This window comes from Meleagris gallopavo, chromosome 6 (genome assembly GCF_000146605.3).
Source record: "Meleagris gallopavo isolate NT-WF06-2002-E0010 breed Aviagen turkey brand Nicholas breeding stock chromosome 6, Turkey_5.1, whole genome shotgun sequence".
In the NCBI taxonomy this organism is placed as follows: domain Eukaryota; kingdom Metazoa; phylum Chordata; class Aves; order Galliformes; family Phasianidae; genus Meleagris; species Meleagris gallopavo.
The window spans coordinates 39,211,468-39,234,372 of record NC_015016.2 but is presented as its reverse complement, the minus strand read 5'-3'; the positions used below and the strand labels follow the sequence as shown (position 1 = coordinate 39,234,372).

The following is a 22,905-nucleotide window of genomic DNA, read 5'->3' as shown; positions in this document are numbered from 1 at the left end:
CAGGAGGCATGCTCCTTAATTATGCACAGGCAGGGGAAGAAACTTCTCCAGCGTTTCTCCCTACCCCCCACTTCCTCTTAGCGTGCCCAAATGTCACATCAAATCTGAACACATACAAAAGCTTTCAAGAAAGAGAGGAAAGCTTCCCCAACTCAAGTCCCAAACCTAAAATATTTCTGAAAGGTTGTGACTGTGGGGAGGGGGGAAAATCCCCAAATAATGGTCTGCCTCTAAGCAGTCTCCTTCTTCTCTGCCCCAAGTAAGCACAACTTTTAAACAAGCAGAGATGCTGTCCCACCAACCAAACGCCTTGCACTGCTGCTCCTGCCCTTTCAGTCAATACAGGCCTTCTACTCACCACAACTTTTAAACTATTTTGTTTTTGAAAGTCTATACTTGAACAAAAGGCACGCTCCAGCCATACAGCAATAAGCCCATTGAGTTGGAAACCTATCCCTCCGCTCTAAGGACTCATCCCCATCTAATCCCTTTAAGACCTCTTCAGCAAAAGCTATCTAAAGAGGAGGAAAACATTCAACGTTTTCCTCCTCACAACGCTGTCCTCGTGCACTCGGACTCATTGTTGAAGCAGCCAAAGCGAACAGAACACTCAGGAGATCTGACAGCTAATCAGAGCAGAAGAATTGCACCACAAGGGAAAAGACAAACTAGTTTTTCACCCCAGTCAGGATTCTGACAAAACTCTGCAGGTCGTCTTTAAGCTCTGGAGACTTCCAGCATTACTGAGCCCCTGCATTCCCTAAATAAAACCGTCTCTGCACTAGGAAAAAGAAAAATGTTTTTTTAAACCGCCAGATTATGTCAAACAACCTCTTGTGTAGGTCTAGGCAACAAGATTTGTCAGCCCACACTGGCTGCAAGTTTATAGAACCTGAACGATACATTTGGCTGAACTCATTTTGCAGGGCAGAGGCAAGGCAGAGATCACCCAGTCCTTCGCAACTTAGCAGGAAGGCATAAAAATGGCATCTCTAAACCACTTAGGGAACATCACTAATCTGAAATAATTTAAAGTAGCTAATTAAGCCCAGTGGTGGATATATACCATCTGGTTATTTTTGTTTCAGTGCTGACAACACAAACTAAAACATGAAGTACAGAACACAGATGATGCTTACTCGGTGGGGAAAATCAGCACCACCACAGAAGCCATGGCAGAGATCCACGCAGAGAGGAAGAAGGGGGTGCAGCAGCTATAGAGGATCATTGTAAGCTTCCAGTATTGTGCCGGGGCCAACCAGACCACAGCAATCTTTAAGGGGACAAAGTGAGGCAGTGTGCGGCACGTGGGGACAAGGGACGAGGTATGCTGGTGAGTGATAGTGGATTTTACATTACTATCTGTGAAATTAGTGGTGGTGCTACTGATGCTCCTGGAATGTTGTGTACAGTACTGGGGCACAAAGGCTTCAAGGAAATATAAAATAAAGCAAAACATCATGACAGACTGGAGCTGGCTCATGAAGAGTCAAAACGAAGAAAAAAAATGATGAAATGGGATCATATGCTTCAGGGGAAGGGCCCACTGTTAAAATCTATTCAGGATAAAGAAGCAGATCAAGCTATTCCTTTATTTCTAGTATCTTTGAAGGGGTAAGTTGTCATGTTTGTGTTCACACAAAGCTGTCCAATGTGAGGAAACAGGTTACACCAAGGTCTGTTATTACCCACCTCACTTTTACAAGAAAATACACAGGAGTCTCCAAATGTAGCACCATGGTCTACCACAACTCCATAAGCCCCAACAGCATGGGGTAGTTCTGGTGCACTGACACATATCTGAGGCTGGAAGCAAAGCTTCTCAGAGAATGAGCCGAATTGATAATAAACTCTGAAGGAAATTCTGGAGTTTCTGCTTCCAAAGCATGTAGTCTTAGCACATTTGGTGTCCTCAAACTTCTTGTTAACCTTAAAGCCTTACCATGGAATTACTGCTATTATGAGAAAAGTCTGTTCAACCAATTTGTACACAACTACCAAACAATAGATGTGACACTGAAGTCTTGTACAGAGGACATTTTTAAAGAACTAGTTCTAAGCAAAATCAGTCTTTCAAACTCTCATTAGGATGTACAAAATCATGTTAAAAAACTGAAATATTTAAGTTCCCCATGTCAATATTAAAAACAATGGAGATTTTTCAATCCAGTGACTGTCAGCAGAGGGGAGAAACTGAAGTATACAGACCCTAATTCCTCAGGACAATCTTTGCCAACATTCAGTAGTTTAACTTTTCCCAAATGGATAAGGATTTCAGCTTCCTCACTCAGCTTCTCAGTGAGCAACTCATTACACACAAACACAATATTAGTATGTGCACTGTTTTTGATCCAATGCCTTCTGTTTCAAATAACACTCTCACACCACTTCAGAATAAATAATGAAGGTCTCAGTTTCTTCACAGGTTACTGCTAAATTGTTTTGAAAACCCCAAGTAAATTTGCTACACACAATGCAGTAAAGTAAAGGTTGAGCTGGCCATTACAAAACATGGGTTACCTGTGGTTAGGCTGGAACAGTGTTTACCCAAGCATTTAAGTGGGAAATTAGTGTATGCTTTGTCCATAATGAAAACTTAAAAAAAAAAAAAAACAACACAACAAAACTGTTTCAACAGGTGGTACAAGCATTGTAAGAGATTTTTAACAAGTTAGCAGCCTCTTGTAATAATTAGCACTGTTAGCTACAATAATCTTGTTGGGGAAAACAGGTTCCAGATAACACCATACTCATTCGGATAACACTTGGAGAGCACTTAGACTGCTAAACAAATAGCTTAAGGATCTCTGGGAACACAGAAGCATTGCAGTCAAATTTTATTTATGTTCTTCTGTGGTATAGAAGTCAAATGGCAGGACAAGGGTGATCTTGCTACTGTATGCAAACTGTGGATTCGTTGCAGGTGGAAAAGCTAACCACCAAAAGGTATTTTTCTGTTTTGCCATCACCTGGTACAGATGATATTACACATAACATGGAACAACAGCTTAAATGTGAAAATCATGTGATATAATGGATGCTTGCATTACTACAATGCTAAGAAATTTCAGGCTCAGAGGCGCAATCAACGCAAAGCCAAGCACATCAGCTTAGATTTATGATGTCTAATTAGCACTGTATTAAGTTGGCACCCTCACATTTGTCTTTAAATTTCAACATACTTAGTGCAAACTTCCTTATTCTCTTAAATATGCCTTTCGAAAAGCAAAGTCAAAACTGATACAGAGAGAAAGAACATAGGAGATTTATCAAACAACGTATTTCTACCAGGTTTTTATTATTGATCATGGAACAACTATTTAGAACCAAAGCACCTAAAGTGTTGTAAAAACAACCTGAAAGCTGCCATCACTTATTATTCATTAAATAATGGTACTGAAGTATTCCTAGAGTCTTTATTACCTTAATAGCTAAGTAATATAAGAAAAAGTGATCATGGGAAATTAATTAAAAAAAAAAAAAGCAAAACTTTTAGGACATGATAGAAAGAAAGAAATAAAGGAATAAACTAAAGGACAGCGTAGATTATTAAAGACTGTGTCTCTAGTCCAGATGAGAGCTGAGTAGAACACCACCATAAACATACATCTCCCCACACACTCAGGCCATCATATATAAGCCCTACTCTAGACAAGACTGTGGAAATCCTACCTTATCTGAAGTAGCACAGGAAAAAAAATAGTCACCAACTGGATTATCTTAGTAGATCTTAGTTAAACCTATCTTCAATGAAATGCATATTTTTGTTTAATATCATGGTCATTTTAACTATGACAAGAAGTCAGATTTTGAATCAGTTTCTTTGTGAGCACTGCTCTATTTGAAACCCAGCAAGAATGTAATAGTGCCACCTAAGTTCCAAACCAGCCTTAGCAAGGCTGTAACTTCCTTCTCTTCCACCAATCGTGTAAGCCACTGTCAGGTTTTTAGCCTTGTCATTTACAGGTCTTGATTTTTTTGTTTTGCCAAATAAATAAAGCCAGGCCTGTAACAGCAGGATCATACACAGACTAATCTAACATCTGAACTGAAATTCTGGAGGGTTTATAGATGTTTTTACTCAAATCCTTGAGGAGAGGAAGTTCATAGGAACAAAGTCATCCTTACACATACAGTTATAATGCAACATTGCAAGTGCTATAGCATTAAAACAAACAAAAAAAAGCTAGTACCGACTCCAGAATCACAGCACAGCTTAAGAGGGGGGTTACTGATTTGTGAATTTGTCACTGTTTTGTTTTTTACTTGCCTTAAATTCTCTAATTCCTGTTTCTTCAGAGGTGAAGAAGGTGGAGCTGCAATGAATTTATCCCCTTCGTGACTTTTATTGCTAGAATAAAAAAATATTAATTATAAGGAACGACTATAAATAATATAAAAATTCACAGTAGAATAAGCATCAATATTTACTCAGCCCATTTAAAAAGTCTGCAAAAAGCTCTATAGCCCAGAAATCAGGGATATGAAGCAAAAAAATGAGGCAAATGCTCTTACCCTAACCATTCTGTTTGAGAAAGAAGAATGGGGGCATTTGCTGGGAAGGATCTGACTGACAAACCAAACAAACCATGCCACTTTTCACAGCCTGGGGCTATTTTTGAAGTTCCATGTGGTATAAGAAGTTCAAACTCCAGAAATGCAGGAATCTGTAGCCTTTTTTCCTTCAGCCACTAAGAAAAGCAGCAAAACAGCTACCCCCAGTCATTACACATATATTTTATAAATGGTAAAACCTACAAACTGCTACAGCCTTTTTAGATTTATAGCTGTCCTTTATTTTTATTACTTTAAAATCACTACCCTGCATCCCACTGAAAAAAAAAGAAAACAAAAGAGAAACAAAAAAAACCCCCTCAACTCTATTTTAAACTTCAACTCTCCAGTAAGTGGAAAGAAAACCTTCCAAAGGAAGAGACAGGGAGAGAAGTTAACAGCTGCACCTTGGCAGAGAGACATTGTAGTTCACAAAGAGATAAAAAAAAATCTGAACTGAAACTAAGTTCCATCCATGTACCAAGCACAAAACCTTCCCACTTATACTCAGCACCATTGTAGTGCAGATACCTCATGCCTTTGCCAGATAGAATATTCAGAAATACCCCTAACCACTGAAAGTAGTCATAGTTTTCCAGTGAATAACAAAGGAAATACCCAAGAGTCAGCCTATTCAATTAGTGGGATTTGCTTCAAAATCACCCTGTTCAATTAGTGTGATTTTCTTCAAATGCCCTCTATCTTTTACTGCTCTCTCACAGAGGGTCCCTTGTCAGAGGGAACAAATCCTGTTAGAGCCTTTCAGAACGCAACATGCAAATTCAAGAACAGCCCGCCTCATTCCTGGGTACTCTGAAGAGATGAACGACCATGGAAATATCAGAGACTTTTTACACTGAAGAAGCATCTGGTTTTAAAGCAGAAGGTATTAAAGGACTTCCCTGTACAGGGCATGATTTCCTTTCCTCACCCCTACAGAAGACAAAGTGAAGCAACACAAGCAAGTTGGTCACAGCTGAGTAAGGGCCACCATTTTGTCTACATCGCTGCTTTTTACTGGGCCCCATAAGCTTAACTTAAAAGTCTCACTTAAATCAGAAGAGCTTCATCCCAGAAAGCTGCATACAGCTCACCAAGAGAAGCTGGGCAGCTCACAATGTCCACCCTTGACATACAAAAACACCAACCAATGAAAAAAAAAAACAAAACAACCGAGTAAACAAACTACATACCAGCCTGGGCCTACAGAATCAGCCCAGACTTATAGATCATTTGACCACTTGACAGGAAAGACTGTCCTTGGGAGGACAGGCTTACAGGGCTGATGAATGCGAAATCTTATCACAAGCAAATCTTTATAACTAAGCTGCTAGACATCTATATATTGAATTGTATATGGCACACGTGTGCACGTACACAAAATCACTGTAATGTGAAACTTCACTTACAATTAGAGAAATATCAATAGGCACTGCAGGGGTGTGTGGGAAAACAAAACATTCGCAGCACAGAAAAAAAAAAAGATGATCAGTGAAAAAAAAGAATGCCTCTGTGTCATTCATTAAAGTGGTTTCATGACAGGAATCAGCTCTGGATTTTGTTCTTTAATTAGCATAGCAGCAGTTAAAACAACAGGCAACTCAACTGCTTCTTTGGATACCCCAACTGCTAAGAGAGTTTACACACGTAATCTCTTCTGCTGGCCAAAATAGGACAGGTAGCAGGCACAGATTGCCAGCCTAGAGCTACTTTGGACAAAAGAAAGGTTTACAGGCAATCAAAATTATAATATTCTGATTACCTGCATGCTTCACTGCTTTCACTGTTTTCTGTATTTCCCCCCAGCTGATTATTAGGTTTAGATCCATTTTCCTGCTTTGGCTCCTGCTGGTCTTCTGGAAGTAACAGCAAGGCATTTCTTAGACAAATGGCTGCAAACTCCATGCTGGCTACAGGTATTGCTGAGGACTGCCCGTCACTGGAAGAGATACAGAGTTAGCTGGTGAGTACCAATCCTATTAACTTGAAAAGCAGAGATCCAGAAAGACCTGGATGCAGGTCAGAGTAACTAGATTCTACCTGCAGTTTTACAGAGTGGATTACCAAAAATATGTATTTTAATGTGAGAGAAGGAAGATTGATTTAGCTATCTGGAAACACAAGTTTCAGATAGATAAGTAAATTTCAAGCTTTAATAGCAATCTTAGATACACAGCACACAATTAAGCCCTCTGCTGGCCACTACACAGGAGACACCCGAATGATGAGGTAGTACTTAGGCATTTTAAAACACATCTCTCTCATTACATGAGTATTCCAAAACGAACATGGTAATTCCATGACAGCTTAAAAGACTCTTGTTAAGCAAACATGCATCCTTAACAAAGTTATGATAACAAAATAAAGGTCCATGGAAAACATACTTACTTATAAACGACATTCTGTATTGACTGGGATGCTAGGACTATCTTACGGTGGTAGCCTTGACCTACTATAGATTGCACAATCCCCTTTTTGCTGGGAAGACCTTTAGTCTCTTGTTCTGATGTCTGGGGAAAAAAAAGAAAGGAGGACTAAAATATCAAGGCAGTCGAACCGTTGAGAGCCTTGCAAGGTAAGTGAGAACTGAAGTCTTCAAACCCAGCTACAATGTAATGTTAATGGTTTGTACGGATACAGTTTTAAGTTTAAGTACCATGAAGAATCAGATACCTCCTATTGTCTCTGTGTTGCACAGGGATTTTACTGCACAGTGCTCTCACAGATCCCTTCCGACAGCTTGTCTGATAGCCCACTGACCTAGTTTCTCCTTTGTTTGGAAAGCAGAGGAACAATCAAGTCATATTACAAGAACTGCTAGATTATCAAGAAAATAAATTATATGCTCTGCCAAACAGTATCACAATTGTCATTAGAGCATTATCTTCTCTCTCTGCTTACACAGAATTCAAGATGTTATCTGAAAAACTGATCTCAAGGTGTTCTAAGCGGAACACAAAGCTGAACTACAATGAATGCAAAGTTACACTAAATTTTCTTGTTAAATGTACTGTTGTGTATGCAGGTTTTCTGGGGAATCAAACTTAATGCATACTAATTATCGGTCCCAAGACTTCTATCTGCACCACATTCACTAGCAACAGCAACACAAACAGCCCACCACCATAAGCCATCTGTACTTACCAACAAAGCTGTTAAGTACAGCCTGTGAAGAATTGCAATGGGAAGAAAAAAATTATGCCATCTTCCACTTGTACCTTATAAACTAAAATACTAAAGCAAATGCGAATCCTAGCTTTGTTTTTTTTTTTTTTTTGCCACAAAAATCTATGCTCAGCAAGCCTCCCATACAGTTTTCCATTAGAGATGATCAGTGGTATATTCTTTGTTATCAATAGGAAAGACACAGAAAATTAGAAAATTACTGTGAAAAAAGCTGTTCTTCCTGCAGTCACCCTGCTTTATAAAACTAAGCACCCAGAACTACAGAATAACATCATATATATATATATATATATATATATATATATGAGGGCTGCTCCAAAAGTAATGCCTCCTGCTTTATTATGTTGGCCCACATCAGATGCAGATGTTGGTCGTATGGCAGTAGACCAACATTTCATTCCATGTTGTTGCTGTGTGACAGAGGGCAGCAGAGGGGCAGTTTGACAGAATGGCATCTGACATGGAAGTGCATCTGAAGCAAAAGGGTAGAATTGAATTCCTCCATGTGGAAAAAATGGTGCCCATTCACATTCATCCACTGCTAAATGTCTATGGAGACCAAATAATGGATGTGAGCACAGTGAGGTGGTGGGTGGTGCAATTCAGCAGTGGTGACAGCAGTTCACCTCCACTGGTGCAGATTTTTTTTTTTTTTTTTTTAAACCAGCATGACATGCAGGCTCTTGTTCATCATGAAAATGCAGTGCCTATGTTAAAGAATAATATTTTGTAGCTGAGAATTTATTTTTATCACATCATAATATTGTACTCTTCATACCTGTTGTAGCTTCCATGGAAATAAATAGGAGGCATTATTTTCAGAGCAATCTACATACAACTGCAATCAGTGCATTTCTGACCTAAAATTCTTGAAAATTCAATTTTTGAGCCTGTGAAGTGGAGACATAAGAAAACGTCATCTATAAAGCTGTTGTGAATTGTTTTTTTTTTTTTTCAAGCATTGGAAAATGAGATACCAAAATAATGAGCAATGCTGAAAAATCCAAGCAAATCTTATGGATTTTTTTATTTAGAAGGATTTGGATAGGATACAATAAATAAAGCCACAGAGGAAAAACAGAATTCAGGGTGAAAAGGAGTGAATATTGCTGTTCAATGCATCAGAGCCATCCTTTGTTCTAAAGGAAACGGGCATACCGTGCAAATAAACGCATGAGATCATGTAATTACAGATTATGTCACCACACGCACATGGGAATCAATGATGTTATCTCAATTTCACAGGCTTACTATTTTGGGGCAGTTTCCTGTTCAGAAGAAGTGAGCACTGTACCCCACCCCTTTGAATTTTAACTGCATGGAGCTGTGTCAGGGGAAGGTCAGGTTGGGAGTTAGGGACAGGTCTGTGCCAGAGGGCGGTGGGCATGGAACAGCCTGCACAGGGCACTGGGCACGGCTCTGAGCGCCGGAGCTCAGGGAGCGTTTGGGCAGCGCTCTCAGACATTGGGTTTGGGTTTTGGGCGGTGCTGTGTGGAGCCAGGACATGAATTCCACAATCCTTGCAATTCCCTTCCAACTCTGGATGCCCTATGATTCTATGGTACATGTTTATCTTAAATAGACAGAAGCCAACACGTCCAATGGGCATGCAACACATCTGCTGCTGGCAGATTTCCACAAGCTTCACTAGCATAGGAATGACAAGTCTCAGCAATTAGGGATTCAGGTCCCCAGTGGCCGTGGACACATATGCAGGTGGAAGAACACGGACCTCAGCCTCCACCACTTCTAGACTGATCACACTCATCTCATCCCTTTCAACCTCCAGCAGAAACACAGTAAGGAAATAATGGAAATTTAGAGTTTTGCCAGCATGAAAGGGAAGATTCCATGTAAAGATATCAGTGGAAGTCAGAGAATTTATCCAAATCCAGAGTAGCCCTATAGAATGACATCATATCTGAATTTGGGAAGTGGATTTATAGTTGACAGAATTAAAAAGCATTTAAAGAGCTTACATTATTTATACATCTAGAAGGCTATCAATAATTAAAAATATCCCAGGAACACAGCTGTTGAATCAGATGCTAAGTGGTTCTCTTCAAGAGTTTTTGCAAATTCCAATGAAGTTCCAGGACACAGTGCTATACTCTGTTTTTAAATAAGACATTTGTCAGTCTGATCCAATAACCATGCTCATGAAAACATCAAAGCTAACCTTATTCGCTTGCTAGAACAGCAGCAGCATACTTAGTCACGGCTTACACTCTAGAAAACAGCCCTATGCTAGAGACAGAGGATGTCCACAGGATAGTTTTATGTTTTCTCCTACTACTTCAGTTAAAATTTAAGCTAGAACATCATCACCTCAGAAGCTGTAACAACTCCTAGAGACTAAATACAAAAATCCGAGGTATTACAGTCAGAAATAAAAACTGAAGAAGAAAAACAACCTTTCTTTGTCAAAGCAGCAGTAACAAAAGCTATTGCAGTTGTTTTTGCCCATCAGACCTCAAAACAAACATCAAACCTGCAAGCAGCCAGGCTTGCTTTCTTTGGATACTGCTCAAACTGGCCACTGACTCCAATTTCATCTTGCTATCTCTGCAATCAGGAACAGAAATCCTTGCAAGTACAAATTTAGCACCAAGGAAAAAACTTTGTACAAGTTTAATTCTTCTGTGCACACAAAGACAAAATTTAGTTGTGAGGTTTATACTTACATATTTATATAAATCAATGCATATGGATTTTGCTACCTATATGAAATGAGTGTAGGAAGCTCAGACATTAGAAGACGTCCACCAGTAATAAGTCAAACTATTAGTGCTAGTATCTACATACTAAGTAGATAGTATTCTCTACAGAAAGGGTGAAATCACTTCCCATTAGAAAGGGGTGCCTCACTGATAACAGCATAAGTTTATCACCAAATAATATCTTTGTTTTTATTTCTAAAACTACTTAAGACAGAGTAAGAGAAACCAACAGATGACCTGGAGAAATCCAAAGGGCTTCAAACCAATTCAGGATTACTCTTTCAGGGTATGAGTTGGAATGTCTTAGGGGTGAGAAAAATAGTACTTATCCAGGTTCTCCAGCAAAAGTCTTGTAGCATTACTGAAGAGCTACATTATGCACCTACACACATCTGTTTTATCTCATGCAACCTTTATAACAGTCCACTCAATGGAGTTTATGATCTCAGAAAAATCGATTTAACTCTGGGTCTCAAGGCACTGTTTCTACAGAATATACAGACATTCGTTTTCTTCCATTTGTTGCAGCTTCAGGTTAAACACACAAACACACGCATATACAAGAAGAATTCATCTGGACCTAGACGTGCTGCAAGCTCAGGCCTTTAAAATACCTTGACTTGGGCTATATACTATTTGTTACTTTCTGTGGTCACACGAATTTCATAATGCCAATCAACAGAAGGAATGTGCAGATCTACTCACCCCTTTATTGGCAGCAATGCAACATTCTGCTATTCTCAGCCAAAGACGAGGGTTCGAGTGATAAACCTGGACGGCCTCAATCAGGCATTCAAAGGCAGCTAAGGGCCTCCCAATATGCAGGAGCTGAATTCCACAATTGTACAGCAACTCATACCGTTTGTTAGTCAGCAGCGTACACATGGGTCTCCCTGAAAATTTTTTACCTGCACAAAAGGATACATCATATTGGATGTGCAGGGAGAGGTGAAAGCGTAATAGGGTAAGGCAGCAAGAGCAGAAGTAGGAAGGGGGCTGTGGGAAACCTCCATAAACTAAATAGCAACCAAACCAAAAAAACAAAAACCGACTTCCATTACAGAAATCAGCTAAACTCCCTCTGTAAGCAAATTCATTCCTCACTAAAGCTGATACTCGAGATAAATTCATTGTATCTTCAATAAAGATTGAAGTAAATTAAATGTTAACCACTTATGTACTTTGTCACCTGAGTTAAGTGTCATGCAATAGCACTGAATTCCAGATTTATGAGAACGTGCATCTTTTTCAGTCTTAGAAATTCCAGAAATCTACTTTGCTATTAAGTAGAAAACATTTTCTGCCTTCACACTACTATACAGTATATACAAAAGCAGGGAGAAACAGCAAAAATAACAATGTGTGATAAGAACTAGTTTTTAAAGAAAACAAAAAACAAACAAATTATTATTTCACATGAAATCATTTGGGAGAGAAAAAAAACTTGAGTGCTTCTACTCAGAACAAGAAAACTTTTTATAATGTATATAAAATAGAAACACATTTCAAAACAAATGGAACAGGAATTTCATTGGTAAATACTGAAAGTCTACAGGATATATTTTCTTTTCCACCACCTATTTTCATCTCTTACAAATCTTACCTGGATCTGAGCTACCTGTTCCTAGCTGTGCACATGCGTTATCGTTTTCTTGTAAGGCTTTTTTAAAGTAAAAAATTCCTAAATTGTGCTTTCCCATTGCAAAGTGGATGCAGCCAAGATTGTTCCAGAACATGCACCGTAAGCATTCACCTGACAGAACAGAAAAGACTACTTTAATAAACTGAAAAAAGTCACTGAGCTGACAAAACATTCCCACCACTCTCGTGGGTCAGCAAGATGTTCAAGGATTATGAAGTTACGTCACTGTCTCCAGTATTTGAACAGCCTGCCTTTCTGTTTATCATTCTGTTTCTCCTGGACACTTTGCCTAAAGTGATCCATGGGTAAAGACCAAAGACTTTCAGATCTTATGCACCATGTTCCAAGACACCCAGGTAGAAAGCCAATTTGACATATTGCAACTTGAAGCAAGTTTATCTGTAATTTTTCATAGTATTTAGAGTATATAAACATTTCTCTTTTTCCAACAGATGGCTCTTGTAAAAAGGAAATTCTTTAATGACATTATCTACCTAAGTTTTATAAAATAAACAAACTTGTTAACCTCACCATTCAAGCAGGAAACACACTCTCCTTCAGAAATATGTCATGTTCAGATTAACACTGGAAGAAGCTTCTTCCACACAACAGCAAAAAAAAAAAAAAACAAACAAATGTTTGACTTATTTGCTGATAACTGAAGCTTTACAGCGTTACCACTGTTTAAAAAATCATCATCAATAAAGTCACACCACTAAAAAAATAAGAAAATAATTAAAAAAAAAATCAAGCGACCAAAAACCAGAACATTTTTGAACAAATTAGCCTGATGTTATTTTAATCATAACCTGGGAAGACTACTAAGTGAACATTCTACTGTTGCTTGTGTAAAAAAAAATGTAATTTGAAAATAAAACTTTTTATAAACGGTACAGAAGGACTTTCACAGATCCATTTTCTTAGTCATTATGTTGTCTAAATGACCATTCAGTGAAAGCCACAGCATTGTTAATTGAAGGAGTGCACCAATAAAGTGGAACACATACTCAGAATATAAATCCATGATGCTTAGGGCCTGCTGCTTTAAGTAATCATTTATGTCTTTAAAGTTAGTATCAATTAGCATTCCTAGTTGTACCACATATGTAAGTACTTGCAGGATGAAGGCTTTCTATTTTATTTTACCTGTTTTCATGAAGCCTGGATGTTCAGCAATGTTTGCACTGTTCAAAAGTTTGACTGCTTTACGGTAATTGCCCCTCAAATATTCAAAATTGCTCTTAAGAAAGAGAGAAGGAGCTGACTGTGAAGAAGAAAACAACAGTTAATTATTATTTTTTTTTCCTCAATGATTTCTAATACTAGATCAGCTTGTCCCTGCTGCCATTTTAAGAATACATGAGCTTAGCCCCTAATGATTTCATGAAGTAACATTTCTTCTTTGAATACTCAACCTCTCCTGAAATGCAGAACTAGTTGTTTTGTTTTGTTTCTGCTTCAAAACTAAATATTATGCTAAAGAACTCTGTCACAGCAGCAGCAAAGTACAGGGGATCTCCCTTTTGCTTTAAGAGGCTCTTTCTCCAACCTGCCTTCTAATACACTCCCCTCCATGCTTCCCTCCCTGTGGAGCTCAACAACTTCCTCCTGAGCTGTGATTTTCCTGGCCTGCCACAAGACACATCATAACCCAGAAAGACTTCTATCAAACCAGCACCTGTTGAGACTGGCAACAAAATGCAAGTGCTCTCCTCCTAATCCCTGATCCTCAGTTAATGCAGAACATACATGGCATGGTGGACACAATGCTGAGTTGAGAACTCCTATACAAAAGAAGAAACTGCTTTCTAGCAAGAGATAAGCCTCCAAAACAACTTCAACAATTACAAAAGAAAAAAGACAACACACAAAACCCCCAAATATTGAAAACCTCCAAATTAATCTTTCTAAAGTGGTTTTACTCAGCAGTAACATCAGAAAATTTTATTTCCCAGAGCATTTATGGTTAACTAAAACTTGCTTGGCACTGCTCAAGTTATAAATCATACTTGACCAGTTTATTGTACACAGCATTTCATTGTTTTTTTTTTTATGTTGTTAACAACAATGTGCAACTTCCTGAGCAATTTAAAGTCCTATATTAAATACACTTAGAGAAAAGAGATTACAAACCCAACTGATTGTATACAGCACTATTTCAGACATCCATCCTCAGGAAGACCTTTCCTTGTAAAGTAAGTTACCAAATCCAGTTTTAAGATAGGGAACAGACCTAGATTACAAAAACAATAGCTTTAAGAATACTTACATTTCCAGCTGTATTCATAACAGACTTGATCTCCCTTTTGCATGCTTTTAGTGACTTCATCTGGATATAGGCTCTCACCTTATACTGTTTAAAATTAAATTTGTTATATTAGAAACAGTAACTTGTGCAGATTTGCAAGATGGACCATAACTAGAGATTTATGATAAAATTTCCTACATCATAAAATAGGTAGTAAAAAGCTCTTCAAAAAGTCTTTCTAAGGAAGAATTTCTATTCAGAGTATCAATAACAAATTTATAGAGTTCATATTTACAAGAGGCAAACGTGCATTTTGTTCAATGGCTGACATTCAACAGCTCTACATTCAAATGCCAAAACATCAGCACATGAAACAATAAATTAATTAAAATAATTTAATGTGTAAATTCCAGGCATTCACCTGTTCAAGTGACAACACAATAAGTGAAAGGTGATAGTGAAGCATTGTGTTTCTTCACCCATTTTCCCAAAGAGCACTACTGGGAAATAAAACCTCAGTGATTCAGTCAAACAGATGTAAGATTATCAGAGCTAAATGCAATTTAACAAAATTATTTTAAGATGTAGGGACTGAAGTTGGAATTTTTTTTAAGTCAGTTTCTCCTGTACATGAATCTTAAAAGAAGGAAAAGGTCAGTTAAATCCATTTTTCTGATCTACAAAATGAAATTTAAGGTGACAATATCACAATTCATGCTGAGTTAGACTTGAGGCAGGTAGCACTCAGTTTTAAGAAGGACTAATGGATATTCTTATATAAATCACATACGTACACCCACCTGATGTATCTTAGATTTAGCAACTTCTATTAAAGCTCCACTTTCAGCTTTTTGATTGGAGGAATCTTTATTTGTATTATTACCTGACTGTCAAAAACAAAAACAAAAACAACAACAACCAAGAAACAATAAAAAAGTGTTAATAGCTTAAGAAGGAAACTGTAAACTGAATTTAAAAGATGATTGGTAAAAATAATCTTTTTTTAAGGAAGAAAATCAGTATTCAATAATGTTTAAAATAAAACACAAAAACACCCACATATTCCACAAAAAATTGTAACTTGAGGTTTGCAATCAAAACCAAAGAATGAGCACATCAGCCTACAAAGCGCAGAGCTCTATATGCAGGGTAATCTTACACTAATCTGCTCTAGCACTGAGGAATTTTAAGAATGCTCTTATTCAGAAAGATAATTTGCATGTTCCTGATTATTTTTTCCTTATTTTCTTCAGTAGAACTATTATATGCTCAAAGTTTTATTTTAAGTGTGACATTACATCAACTGGAAGCGTCCACTTTTTACTTCCAAGCCACTACTCATTCCATTGTAGTTTCCAAAAGTTATATATTGAAGATTGCATTTGAAAGTCTGCCAGACACTAAATTAAAGGAATGTTTCATTTCTCAAACAGTCTTGAATGATGACTGTGGCACTAACTGTACTTCCACTCTGACATTTCAAACATGGAGTACAACACAGTCATCATCCAAGACACATAAGGAAAACCAAGTATATCTGGCACTGAAGTGAAAATCACAACTGACTTTCTAATACAAGTTTCTGATTTGAGACACTTCTTAGCTCCCTAACAGAAGAAGGGTGGAATGGAGAGAACATACAGCTACTGTACACAATTAAGTTGGTTACTAAAATGTATCAGTTGTCTGAATTACAGACATTCTAACAGCTTTTTAATTCTGAAGTATTTTAAAAGACTACTTTTGGATTTAATAAAAACATATCTTTAGTAAAAGCAGCAGCATTCATATGATTTTAAGCTTACCTCATTTTTCCCATTCTTGCTGTTATTGTTGCCCTGTGAAATCATTTTTTCCAGAACAGCAAGGAGATGCAAGGCTTTCTCAGCCTGGTAAGTCAGCAGGTACAAGTCCACAAGCAAGAAGCACACAGCCTGGGCAAACTTCTCTTCTGTATCAAACAAAAGAAGTAGAAAAGATCTCACTGTTCTAATACCAATCCATCCAAACACGATCACAAGACAAAATAATAGAAAACAATTTAAGTGCGTATACACGACATTATGAGAAAAATCAGAATATTACATAAGAAAAAGATAAAGATGCAGACACTTCCATCACACAGATAAGTATTTTAACACAAAGAGGTAATTCCTTCATACTGATGTCATTTGAAAGCAAAGACCAGAGACAGCTTAAAATGCACTTCACATTGATTGATTCTGAGAACTGGTCTAAGTACATCAGCACCAAAGATCCAGTGTGGGCCATATGCCTACACAGAATCTTACAGAACTTAAGGGTTCCGTACAAACACATCTCTGCATGGCTGAGCAAGCTCCACATAGGCATACTGAGAACTGAGAGAGAAACAGCATTACACTTATTGGATTTGTTGGGACCCCCACACACAAACTTCATCCCCGTCGCTTCATAAACACCTCTTGAAGTTGTCAAAATATCTGCTTTGGTTTTGTTACACTCATCTGCTAAATGTCTCTGAAGCACCTTCCCACCCAAATTCAAACATTGTCCTTGTAAGTACAGATTACACATAATTCCTAAGCCTATCTTTTTTTATTATTATTATTATGTACATTTACAAATCGCTTTTCTGATAAGCAGAGGAAGATCATTTAGTCTGCCTCATTACTGCACAAACAAAACTCTTCTGCCTACACACCAAAAGGCTCTATAAACTGGTACAGCTTCTCTCCAACTGATATAGCTTCAGTATACTGACGGAGATGATACAAAATAACAGCTTGATTGTAGTAAAGCATACTGTTTTCAACATCATCTAAACCATCCATTTCTTCTACAGCAGAATGAACCTGAAAAAAACAAAGCAAAACAAAACAGAATCTTGTTTATCCTTAAGCTTTCCATACTTATGATTTTAAAGCATCAAATGTTTATTTTAGAAAAATAACCCAAAGGTACTAATTAGCCTAGAGATAGGGCAGTAACAGTCATAAGCTAATAAAGGGAAGAGGCAAGCCTTGTCTTTCTATTTCATTGGAAGATCCCATTACCATTAACAGTGCCTAAACATCAAAATTCCACGCAGTGATTGCATTACCTGGTTCTTCAGCTGGTTCAGGGTTTGTCTCAAATTGTCTGTTGTGGTCTGGTTACTTTTACAGAACTCCGCAACTGCAGTATTCAAAGTTATTTTGTAGTCATCTTTGTTTATGTCTTGAAGGTTATTTAAGTGTTGCAAACAGGCATCATAATTTCCAGCCTGGAAACAGCATGTATCAGAAAGGGATTAGTTTAAACTTTGTATCTTTTAATATGTCAATAATTTTTAATGGCAGTCTCCTCTCTCTGAGTCCAGAGAGCAAGGTAGGATTTCCCTGGCCAACAAGGATAAACAGCTCCACATAAAACTTCATTTGTTATGCAGACTGGTACGTATGAGAAGCAAGTCAGAAAGTTGAGGGCCTAACTGAAACTGAAAAAGAATTTGGTGGAGGAAGAACAAATGCAATAGTTAACTATTACAAACATGTTTCTACGAAAACTGTTGTTCTGATGGTTTCAATCATATCAAGCTTCAAGATTCTTTATTTCCTCACTTTTTTATAATCTGTCTCCATCAAATGTATATTGAGCAGCTGCTTGTCTAATTCCTGTTCCATCTTTATGTTCATCTCTCACTTCATCTTGAGAGACTGAGTTACAGTTTAGTCCCTGGGTGTCTGTTTAACACAGCCTGGCAGAAGAGGGGGGTTATGCTCCTTTCCCAACTTTCCCAAGACAGGCTTAATTTGTGCTGTTGAATGAATTATTCGAGAATACTACACTTGTCCAATAAAAAACATGGCCAAAATACAGTGCTCCTCTGAAAAGTGATTTAATGAAGAAATCTCTTTGACCTCAGAAACAAGAAAACTAATTTTAAGGACTTTGAAATACCTCTTCTCTTTCAGTTTGTCTTTCCTGTGTTTGTGCAGGAGGAATTTAGTAGCACTGAGTAACGAAAGAACTCTAGACTGTCTCAACTAAGTGAAGCCTAAAATCATTCTTTGCTTTCTATTGTTAAACTCATTGACATGAATAATCACCTTCACCTCTGCCAGATCAGAGCAGTTTCCATTTACACATGTAGAATCATTTCCACATGTCAACATTTCACCATTCTCTTGAGTACCACCATCGCTCCCCACTCTCTACTCCTTTTCTAAGGTGCTGTTCCACTGAGGTTCTCCTGAACTCCTGTTTGAGAAAAGCACTGCAGCAAAGAAACACTTGTGGTCCTTCAGCAGAAACCCAGTCCTCTGCTTTCCTAACAAAGTAGCCATTCTGTGGTTATTCTCAACAGAACCATCCCAGATCCTTCGCTCTGCTTTGAAAGCAGAGTTGTGCAGTTTGTGGAGAGATATTGCATGTTGTTGTCCTGCTACATTTCCACAACTCTATCAGATGATTACTGAGAATGTATAGAAGCACAGGGATTTATATAGCTCCTTTAAATCCTTTATCACAACATGATTAGCTTTTAGTGATCAATTCTTTAGAAAGATCGGGCTTTTCCAAAATTGACTCAGAGTACCATTCACTCATCATACTGCTTTTATAGCTACTGATTATGAGAATGAAGAGTAAGTGTGCTCTTAAACACTTTGTTCAAACAAACACCGTAACAGACAGAAAACAGTATCTGGGTTCCATCAGAAGAGGGGTGGCCAAAGGGGTGAGAGAGGTGATCGTCCCCCTCTGCTCTGCACTTGTGAGGCCCCATCTGGAGTACTGCGTCCAGGTCTGGGGTCCCCAGCACAGGAAAGATGTGAATCTTTTGGGGAGAGCCCAAAGAAGGGCTATGAAGATGATCAGAGGGCTGGAGCACCTGTGAAGACAGGCTGAAGGAACTGGGCTTGTTCAGCCTGGAAAAGACTGTAGGGCAGCTTTCCAACATTAAAAGGAAATTTATAAACATGAGAGAAATCAACTTTCTACACAGATAGATAGGACAAGGGGGAATGGATTTAAAGTAATGGAGGGAAGATTTAGATTAGATGTCTGGGGAAAGTTTTTCCACTATGAGAGTGGTGAGGTGCTGGAAGAGGCTGCCCAGAGAGGCTGTGAATGCCCTGTCCCTGGAGGTGCTGAAGGCCAGGCTGGATGAAGACCTGGACAACCTGATCTGGCACTTGATCTAGCAGCTGGCAACTCTGCACGTGGCAGGAATGTTGGAACTTGGTGATTCTTGAGGTCCCATCCAACCCAAGCCATTCTATGACACAATTCTATGATTCTATGAAAATGTACACGCCGGTTTTGTAACGCAAGCATTGATTTTAGTATCATAACTTGCTAATATATTCTCAGTCATGCTAAGAAAACCAGAAAAGAAAACGCTATAAGCTACTTTAGCAGTTATGTGGTAGATGAGAAATATGGGTTTGGCTGCATCTTACCAGAAAGGCTTGCAATGCACTGCTCGACAACTCCTTCTCCTGATCAGTGATCCCTGAAGTACCCGCTCCATCATGCTTCTCAGCACCTTGGTCTGACAAAGGATGAGAGAAAAGTTTGTAAACACAACAGAAGTAATTCAGCTCAAAAAAAAACCACTGTGCCAGTTCTCAGGATCCTCCTGCCAGCAGGAGTAGCTTCCCATGTAACTGTAACACTGTTGCTCTACTACATGACAACATCTTCAGCTACCCAACAACCCTACTGTGCTCTGTCAATAATCCACGTCCTGCAAGTTCACTGAAAATGAACACATTTTAGATTTCTCTTTAAAGCTGCAACCAGACAGCAGGAATAGACTTGATAAAATTATAGTGAAGACCACCTATCATAAGATGAGTAAGTACCCTACTGCACTGGATTAAATCTCATGCATCCTATATCCTGCTTCCTGAGCAGCAAGAAACAGACGCTTTTAGGGAACAACATGAAAAATACAGTAAAACTATAGTTGCTAGTATTTTCTCTATGTTCCCTTCTAGATGAAGACCAGCACAGTCATGTAGGGTCTTTTTTTTTTTTTTTAATGGTTTGAACACTTATACAGTAATCTAACAAGATTTTGATCGTCTTCAATTTCTTTGATACAAAATTCAAAACCACTGGAGGGAAAATCAGAACAACCAGCATCGCATCAGCCCGGTTTGTATCTGGAAACATCAGCTCATACGCTCATGTAGTGTTTTTGAAACAAAGATTATACAAATGCAATGAGTTTCCACTGCTGCAGATAACTAATTCTCACAACAGGGGCTTTGCTTGAGCCCACATTTTGCCATGTTAATGGGGACAGTGGGCACTGCATATTCAATGTCTTTCTCTTCCTAGAATTAAAGGATGTAACGCAAACTCTGCTAACTTTGTTTTCACACCAAACAAATGAAAACACTCCTCTATGAGCTCCACCACAAAATCCACTCCCCATCAGCACCAACATACCTGAATCATCTGCTACTCACTCGCTACAAACACTTAAAATTTATTTATGAAGATGGACAACAATAATAACCAGGCCTAGGGACATTCCTGGGGTAACATCCATGGCAGGATCAGAACAGAGTCACTAACCAGTTCCTGGGTTGTACTTCTTGCAGGGAAACCCTTTCCACCAACCTATGCAATCATGTATTTCAGCAAGAATATATTTGTTGCTTGAGGCTTTCATCCTGCATCAAGATGCCCGTGAAGTTGAGATGTTAAATCTCAACCATCTTTCACCAGCCAGCTACAAAGCAACGGGCTGTGATTTGGACAAAACTCAGCAATTCCAGCACTTGGGAAGGATGAACCCTTAGGGTGCTACAAGACTACACACACCTGCTATGAAATCTGACTGCACATAACGCATTCACCAGTGGAACCTTTTCCATAACAAGAGAGAAAACAAGCGTCAGTAAAGTTCAGAAAGCTTTGACATGCCACAGTTTTCTCACAGAGAGAAAGGAAAGGAACAAGAAGCACCTCTCCTCATCTAAACACATAATAGATCTGACTTCTCCTTAATATTTGTGGTACAGAACCCACTGACTTTCAAGGACCTTTTTCACAGCAGTGAAGAAATAAACACATTTTCCCTCCAACTATCATGCTAACAGATAAGTTATCTGCTTTACTCGCTCACTGGGCCTTCAAGATTACACCAGCACAGGGAACAACAATGCAGAGATGTGAGAATTCAAACCTCGGGAAGTTTCTAATGTTCAGCCTGGCCAGGAGCTGCCACATACACAGGCTGAGCTTTGGGTAGGGCCAGCCAAAGCCACAGTACTGGGTACTGCCTCTGTCTGCAAGCAGATCATACAAGCAATTTGGTGCTTCGTGGAGGTCTGAATCTTGAAGTAACGTGTCTTCAGTTAAGCAAACAATAAATGAAAGAGACTGTTAGCTGTCTAGGAAATGTGCCACTTACACACCTGCATGGCGTATTTCCTAGGGAAGCATCAGGGCAGGTCTACAGACTTCACTACAGACTCTATACCACATGTTTAAAGACAAAAATGAAACCTGGGACTATTTTAAACAATGCAGGGCTGTTCTTTCCCTTACAAAGTCACTTTTATGGCTGCCAACTGAAGACTTGCATCTACTTTACAAATCACCAAAGACAGCGAGTTTGTAAATATGAACTGGAAGCTCTTAAGAACAAACCCAAAGTCCAGCTGAAGTAGCTGGCAGCACAGCTCCTTCCTGTGACAAAACCACTTCGGCTGCTCTTCAATCTTTTTGCCCAAATACGCTTGAAATCTGTTGAAGATCTTAAGGTCCCTCTAATGTACACCAATCCTAACACTCGTGCTTAAAGAACTTCAGCTGATCTTCATCATTGAGACATCTCATCAACCTAAAATCATCAACCAGGCTACCTAAAAGCTGCCTGGTGCCAGATACTGGAAGCACCCACTTAAACCGGGAGGAAGAAAGCACTCCTGCTCTCTCAACTGCGGGGCAAACAAGTCAACCCAGGAAAGCATGTAAAAGCCAGGTTGAGTTTTCATCTGGAGAAGGCAGATGAGTTAGCAATAAAAGCAGCGGGTCATAAAGTTATCTCCATGGCTGGCAACGTAGGGGCAGTCCAGGAGAAATGCCGTGTGCATCACGGAGGCTTTCTGTTCTGCTGTGTGTAAGCGGGCAGCCGTTCCCACTGGAGCAGCTGCAGCATGGTGGACAACAGGATGTGGGGCAGAGCGGTTGTAGGGGAAGGCAGGGAGAGCACAGACTGCCACCTGGGAAGGGAGACTGCTGGCCCGCCGGCCTGCTGCTGCAGCACCAGCTGGCACCTCTCCCACACTGGCAGGCCGGCTGATGCCCGGAGCGCCGCAGCTATCCTCCTCACACCTGTTAGCTGCACCTCCAGCGGCAGCAGCCTCCAGGCCCTCTCGTTCCCAGGCCCTGTACATCCCGCACAAGCCGTGCTGCTGAGCACCACAGCTCTGGGGAGCACTTTATTTCCCGAAGCAGGGGATAATCTCTTCTGGGACAGAGAAGAGCCTCCCACACAGCTCCGGCGGCCGCCGCTCGCCCCTTCCGGCCAGGCGGACGGGGACGGGACCGAGGCGGACAGCCCGCGGGATCAA

The 22,905-nt window shown here is 39.3% G+C and overlaps 1 protein-coding gene across 1 annotated transcript in view; it reads right to left on the bottom strand.

The window, feature by feature from the left end:
- CNOT10 (CCR4-NOT transcription complex subunit 10) overlaps positions 1–22,901 on the bottom strand; it is a gene marked incomplete at its 5' end in the record, with an annotated part of 29,612 nt that extends 6,711 nt beyond the window's left edge. The window contains 13 exons of the mRNA XM_019616786.1: positions 4,271–4,351; positions 6,317–6,493; positions 6,943–7,064; positions 11,166–11,368; positions 12,064–12,213; positions 13,249–13,366; positions 14,372–14,455; positions 15,151–15,237; positions 16,156–16,301; positions 17,034–17,184; positions 17,433–17,594; positions 19,774–19,865; positions 22,667–22,901. Of these exons, the coding sequence (XP_019472331.1) occupies positions 4,271–4,351; positions 6,317–6,493; positions 6,943–7,064; positions 11,166–11,368; positions 12,064–12,213; positions 13,249–13,366; positions 14,372–14,455; positions 15,151–15,237; positions 16,156–16,301; positions 17,034–17,184; positions 17,433–17,594; positions 19,774–19,865; positions 22,667–22,901 (1,808 nt within the window). The remainder of the gene's footprint in view (positions 1–4,270; positions 4,352–6,316; positions 6,494–6,942; positions 7,065–11,165; positions 11,369–12,063; positions 12,214–13,248; positions 13,367–14,371; positions 14,456–15,150; positions 15,238–16,155; positions 16,302–17,033; positions 17,185–17,432; positions 17,595–19,773; positions 19,866–22,666) is intronic.
- Positions 22,902–22,905: the final 4 nt, after the last annotated feature.